General features: G+C 36.5%; 1 protein-coding gene across 3 annotated transcripts in view; it reads right to left on the bottom strand.

The window, feature by feature from the left end:
• Positions 1-7,500, bottom strand: part of LOC115213822 (MAM and LDL-receptor class A domain-containing protein 1-like) — a 382,250-nt gene that overhangs the window by 20,685 nt on the left and 354,065 nt on the right. For 2 of the 3 annotated variants that reach the window (XM_029782714.2, XM_036504532.1), the window contains exons 136-138: positions 7,001-7,109; positions 6,289-6,411; positions 2,440-2,502 (exon numbers count right to left, since the gene is read on the bottom strand). In XM_029782714.2, coding sequence (XP_029638574.1) covers positions 2,440-2,502; positions 6,289-6,411; positions 7,001-7,109 — 295 coding nt within the window. The remainder of the gene's footprint in view (positions 1-2,439; positions 2,503-6,288; positions 6,412-7,000; positions 7,110-7,500) is intronic. The other variant, XM_036504533.1, reaches the window with a different exon arrangement.

The following is a 7,500-nucleotide window of genomic DNA, read 5'->3' as shown; positions in this document are numbered from 1 at the left end:
GGTACCAGTTGTGTAACACCAATATCTGTCACAACTGTCACTTTACTTCGCTTGATGGCTGCAGAAATTGTATTACTGTTTACTGTGAAAAGCAGTTTTACCTTTACAGCTCTGAAAGAGCCAAAAGCTTCTTATGTAGCAAGAAGTGGTGACACCTTCAATGAACTTTTTGCAAAAGACAATTCTTCAGCTTTTAAAAATTTCTTCACAGATATAATATGAGAACAGGTGTGGCTGGGGGGTAAGAAATTTGCTTCCCAACCACATGGTTCTAGGTTCACTTCCAATGAATGGCTCCTTGGAGCAAGTATCTTCTACTATAGCTTCGTGCCGACCAAAGCCTTGTGAATGGATTCGGAAGACGGAAACAGAAAGTGTGTGTGTGCGTATGTGTGTGCGTGTGTGTGTGCGTATGTGTGTGCGTATGTGTGTGTGTGTGTATGTGCATGTGTGTGTGTGTTTGTGTCTGCGTTTGTCCTCCACCACCATGTGACAACTGGTAACTAGTGTGTTTGCATCTTTGTAACTTAGTGGTTCAGCAAGAGAACCTGATAGAGTAAGTACCAAGCTTAAAAAAAAAAAAACCAAAAAAACAAAAATAACTCCTAGGTTTGGTTAGTTTGATTAAAATTACTCAAGACAATGCCCCAGCATGGTCGCAGTCTAATCACTGAAACAAAATAGAAGGTAAAAGAGAAAAGAAATCTTTTGTCACATATTTCTTTACAGAACAAGAATCAAGCTCTTGCAGTGAGGGATATACTCTCTTTTACTCTTTTACTTGTTTCAGTCACTTGACTGTGGCCATGCTGGAGCACTGCCTTTAGTCGAGCAAATTGACCACAGGACTTATTCTTTGTAAGCCAAGTACTTATTCTATCGGTCTCTTTTGCCAAACCGCTAAGTTACGAAGGGCGTAAACACACCAGCATCGGTTGTCAAGTGATGTTGGTGGGGGAAAAACACAGACACAAACACATACACACACATACATATATATATACATATATACGACGGGCTTCTTTCAGTTTCCGTCTACCAAATTCACTCACAAGGCTTTGGTCGGCCCAAGGCTATAGTAGAAGACACTTGCTCAAGGTGCCACGCAGTGGAACTGAGCCCAGAACAATGTGGTTGGTAAGCAAGCTACTTACCACACAGCCACTCCAAACCATTTCTCTAGAAAATACTGAAAATCGATTGCAGAAGCCAAAAATATCAATTTTATTTTCTGGTGGCTAATTAACATCTTATCAGAATGGTAGTGAAATTTTGGATAGTAGGATGACCTGCTGTACTTGAGGAGACCTATTTAGTCAAGTACATCAACGTCAAAATAAAAAAAATCAAATGGATATTGTAGTTGTGATACCCGTGTTGGTGGCACGTTGGGCCTCACAGAGGCAATGACGAAAGACCGAAACCTCTGAGATATGCTGTGATTGTGAAGACCCTACAAATGAAGTGAGTTCATAGCTCACAGGACAGCCTGCTGTGCTTACCTTGGATCGTAGGGTGACCTGCTGTGCTTGAGGAAACCTATTGAGTCAAGTTCATCAATATCAAAATAAAAATCAAATGGAAACTGTAGTTGTGATACCCATGCCGGTGGTATGTAAAAAGCACCATCCGAACATGGTCAATGCCAGCGCCACCTTGACTGGCATCCATGCTGGTGAAACGTAAAAAGCACCAACTGATTGTGGCTGTTTGCCAGCCTCCTCTGGCTCCTGTGCCGGTGGCATGTAAAAAGCACCCACTACACTCATGGAGTGGTTGGCATTAGGAAGGGCATCCAGCTGTAGAAACACTGCCAGATCAGACTGGATCCTGGTGCAGCCTCCTGGCTTCCCAGACCCCGGTCGAACCATCCAATCCATGCTAGCATGGAAAACAGACGTTAAACGATGTTGATGATGATGATGAGGATGAGGGAAAGAATTAAATATGAAAAATAAGAGATAATTTTTCTTAGGTTCCACTTGGATTATATATCATTCTAAGAATGCTGGTACTGTGCTCTATCATTTCAACCAATTCCGAGGACTCTCATGCTACTTGCAAATGATGTGCTACTAAAATCATAATTAACTGATCCTCCAATCATCATCATCATCATCATTTAACGTCCACTTTCCATGCTAGCATGGGTTGGATGATTTGACTGAGGACTGGCGACCAGATGGTTGCACCAGGCTCCAATATTTTCTTTTATCCAAAGTCAGGAATTTTTCATCACCCCCTCGCATGTGGCACCCATAAGCATGTGAGACCTGCCTGGGTTGCTTGTACCTTGAACTGGCTCTGTCAATACCTGACAATAACAGAGGTTACCTACAATTAAACTTTCTTTTGTCTTATATGTAAATCTGAGTTGTTCTTACATTTATTTACACAACAAACCAATTCAGGTAAAAAATACTTCACTAAATTACATACCTGAAGAGCTGCCTGTTTTATGAGTTGTAGGCTTTCCTGGTATTGATTTATGTGTTGTAGAAACTAGTTGACCAAAAAAAGGTGACCATATAAATATGTGCTTGTGTATTTAATAAAACCATGAAGGTGTATTTTAAGTATTGTTAACTAAAAATTAACTTTACAAACTAAGGACTCAAGTCACATCACATCTCATTGCTTAAGCATTATGAGACCAACTCTTTAGACACTGTTCTTGAATTACAATAAAAAAATTCTTGTATTAAAGTGGTTTAAATTAAAATGATCAAAATCCATTGAAATATTATTTAAATTTGTTTCAAACATCGGCTTAATAATGTCAAAGTTATTTTACTTATTTTTTTAGGAGTGTTGAAATTAATTGAAACAATGGCAGTGTATTTCAGCAGAAATATAATAACAAAAGGGTTAATGTTATTTCATCAAAATTTCTGAGGAAAATGTATAAATATAAATATAAATTTTGTAAAGTTAGATGTATGAAGATTTCGAAATATTTTAAAATCAAATATTTTGAAATTTAATTTATCAAAATAATTATTAATCAAATAATTAAAAAAAAGTAACATTAGCAAAGAAAACTTAATTAGTTAATAATTAAATCATTAAAGTAGTTATTGAATAATTAACGAATTCATTAACTGTAAAATAATTAGAATATAATGTACAAATGTAAACAATAAATTAAGTCATGTGAAAATGTTTTGATTATAGCAAAGCATGGAGATTGTATAATAGGGGTAGTGGATTAGCAGAATCATTAGAGTTTCATATATATAGGCGCAGGAGTGGCTGTGTGGTAAGTAGCTTGCTAACCAACCACATGGTTCCGGGTTCAGTCCCACTGCGTGGCATCTTGGGCAAGTGTCTTCTGCTATAGCCCCGGGCCGACCAATGCCTTGTGAGTGGATTTGGTAGACGGAAACTGAAAGAAGCCTGTCGTATATATGTATATATACATATGTATGTGTGTGCGTTTGTGTGTCTGTGTTTGTCCCCCTAGCATTGCTTGACAACCGATGCTGGTGTGTTTACGTCCCCGTCACTTAGTGGTTCGGCAAAACAGACCGATAGAACAAGTACTGGGCTTACAAAGAATAAGTCCCGGGGTCGATTTGCTCGACTAAAGGCGGTGCTCCAGCATGGCCGCAGTCAAATGACTGAAACAAATAAAAGAGTAAAAGAGTAAAATATATATATATATATATGTATCAAATGAAATAAAATGAAAAACAGGACACAAAGGATGTTGCGGTACATATGTTTCGAGCTTTATAGAACAACTTATTCTTACATCAATGCATAATCGACATAACAGATAGTTCAAAAGCCCTCTTCAGCTGCACACCAAAGAGGGCTTTTGAACTATCTGTTATGTCGATTATGCATTGATGTAAGAATAAGTTGTTCTATAAAGCTCGAAACATATGTACCGCAACATCCTTTGTGTCCTGTTTTTCATTTTATTTCATTTGATACATATATCCTCTCACCTATGCTACTAGCTGGCATATACAGGTGCTTACATTTATCAAGTATTCAACCTGAATTTATTGTACCTATATATATATGTATGTATGCATGTATGTATCAAATGGCTGTGTTATAAAACTATTCTGCACAACATACAATAACAACCATACCAGCAATCCAAATTACTACCATCATCAGCTGTCCCATGTATATTACTATGGTTTCGACACCTGGGCAGTACCATTCAATCCAGTGGTGTCAACAGCACTAAAACAAGCATTGTTTGGGAAAAAACATACCTTAGATATCACCACATTCATTCAATCTTAATTCTAGGAAGGATTTAACACTAACATTATTAATCAAACTACAACAAAGAAACACATTTACCCTATGTACAACAGTATCGGTAAATAAATTTAATAAGTAAACCTACAAATAACTCCTAAATTATATAATTAAACAGCAACCAATCCTTTAAGTCCATACAGGTAATATTCCCACCAGTCTTCCATAGTTATTGATATAAAATTGAAAGTTTTATATTCTATTCTCTCCAAGATAAAACAAAACAAACTTGATTGAACTTAACTTCACTAATAGTATCACTAACTCTGAGTGAATAACACTATTTCATAATCTGAAAGTTAATAATTAAAACACTACAAACATATTAAATATTCATTATCCTTACGTTGCCTTCATCATCATCATTGTTCGACCGTGGTCGAGACAATGGAATTTACCATGCTACACCAGACTTCACGGTCCATCATGGCATTACGGAGGTCCTGTTGCTGGATGCCTGTATCCCTGGAGATTACATCAGGGTAGGAGAGTGTGCGCCCTCTGGTATTGCGAGTAGATGGCTTCCAGAGGAGAAGAGTAGAAGTGACTTCTTTTTCAGCTCTACAACAATGTGCCGGTGGCATATGTAAAAAGATTCATGCGAGGTCGTTGCCAGTACCGCCTGACTGGCCCCTGTGCCAGTGGCACGTAAAAGCACCCACTACACTCTCGGAGTGGTTGGCGTTAGGAAGAGCATCCAGCTGTATAAACTCTGCAAGAACAAGATTGGAGCCTGGTGCAGCCATCTGGTTTGCCAGCTCTCAGTCAAATTGTCCAACCCATGCTAGCATGGAAAGCGAACGCTAAACAATGATGATGATGGTGAACGATACTTTAATGTTTACCAATAACTTAATAGATAATACTAAAATCTTTATAAATAGGAACTAATAAAAGAATACCTGCAATTAACAGTTATTATAAAAACCTTGTTACGATTAAAGCTAAATAGAAAACGGTTTCAAAGATAATATAAAATACCAAGTATTAACACTTATATGTTATCTGGACCCATGAAGTCCAGTCAACTATATTCTAAGCAGACTGCCTTATCTATTGATGATGTAGTGCGTAATTCACTACTTTTTCAATTGTCTTTAACAATAATGGTGATGCAGTATGTATATATGTGTGTGTGTGTGCATATATATACATACATATATATATACATATATATATATATATATATATATATAATATATATATATATATATATATATAATATATATATATATATATATATATGTATGTATGTGTGTATGTTTGTCTATCTATCTATATACATATACATACATACATGTATATATACACATATATACATATATGCACACACACATATATATATGGTATATCTCTTTTCTCTGTCTTTTACTTGTTTCAGTCATTTGACTGCGACCATGCTGGAGCACTGCCTTTAGCCAAGCAAATCAACCCCAGCACTTATTCTTTGTAAGCCTAGTACTTATTCTATCGGTCTCTTTGGCCGAACGGCTAAGTTACGGGATGTAAACAACACACCACCATTGGTTGTCAAGCGATGTTGGGGGGACAAACATATACACTTACATACATATATACGACAGGCCCCCTCACAAGGCTTTGGTTGACCTGAGGCTGTAGTGGAAGACACTTGGCCAAGGTGCCATGCAGTGGGACTGAACCCGGAACCATGTGGTTCATAAGCAAACTACTTACCACACAGCCACTCCTACACCTATAGATATAAGCATAATATGTATATACGTATATATATATATATATATATATGATGTGTTGTGTCCTTGAACAAAACACTCCATTTCAAGTCGCTCCAGTCCACTCAGCTGGTAAAAATGTGAAAGCCTGTGATATTCCAGGGAGGAATATATTCACCAGAGAAACCAGGAAACTGACCCATTGCTCCTTATGGAGTGATGTGGTCTAACCTTCATTATAAATTCAGGTTGTCCTCACATTTGTTGTTGCAACAGAATAAATGGGTTAAAAATATTCCACTAATTTACGTACCTGAAGAGCTGCTTGTAGTTTTCCCTGGTTTTGATGTTATATGGTTTCCTGGTGTTGTTTTTATATGTTTTCCTGGGGTTGTTTTTGAATGTTTTCCTGATGTTGTCGTTGGTGTAGTATAAACTAGATGACAGAAAAAAAAGGTGAACATATAAACATTTGTTTAATATACTAAAAGTATAAACAACTGCCAAACAATGAAAAAATAATAATAATTATTCAGCTGGCTTCATTTCCACACAAGCAGGCTGAATTCAATTCATCCCCAGTCGAAAGACACCTGTTGCTATGTCCTGTGGTTGGTAAGCAAGCTACTTACCACACAGCCACTCCCGTGCCTATAAATGCTCACAATAATAACATAGCATTTTGACTAAGGAAGAGGACCATTTAATTTCTATAGAAGTTACATGAATTTTATGTATTATGGAAAACAAAAGAAATAATGTTTTCTGCTCTAGGCACAAGCCCGAAATTTTTGAGGAGGGGACTAGTCAATTAGATCAACCCCAATACACAACAGGTACTTAATTTATTGATCCTGAAAGGATAAAAGGCAAAGTTGACCTTGGCGAAATTTCAACTCAGAACATAAAGACAGACGAAATGCCGCCAAGCATTTTGCCTGGCATGCTAATGTTTCTGTCAATTCACTGCCTTGAAAGAGAAGAAATAATAAAAAGCTAAATATTGAGACACAGTGATTGCTTACTTCTGATTGGTGCAGGGTCGCAGTTTATTAATTTCAGGTCATCAACAGCTATGTCTGTGGTTATTGTGAATGGCTTTGAATGAGTCTCTGGGAGTGCTTGAAATTGCAACTGCAGCAAAGAAAAGAAAAAAAGAGTCAAGCCTATATACATATATATATATATATATATTCAAAATGTGACCTTGTGTGTACTGTTGGCGATTTTTTTTCCTCTATGTTTCTGATGAAGAGCTCCACTCGAAACGTTAAACCTTCCTTCTTTCCTTCTTTCCTGAGCGTCCAATAATACTATATTTGTTCCACATCCTCGCGTTGTTGTTTTTTTGTGCTTTCTTGTTTGGATTAACTTTATATACATATATATATATATATATATATATATATATATATTATATATATATATATATATATATATACATATATATATATATGTAATTAATTAAAAAAAACAGAGAAAAAGATAATAAGAAAAAACAACAATGCAAGAACGTGGTACATGC

Source organism: Octopus sinensis, linkage group LG7 (assembly GCF_006345805.1).
Source record: "Octopus sinensis linkage group LG7, ASM634580v1, whole genome shotgun sequence".
In the NCBI taxonomy this organism is placed as follows: domain Eukaryota; kingdom Metazoa; phylum Mollusca; class Cephalopoda; order Octopoda; family Octopodidae; genus Octopus; species Octopus sinensis.
This window is presented reverse-complemented; position numbering and strand designations above follow the sequence as displayed.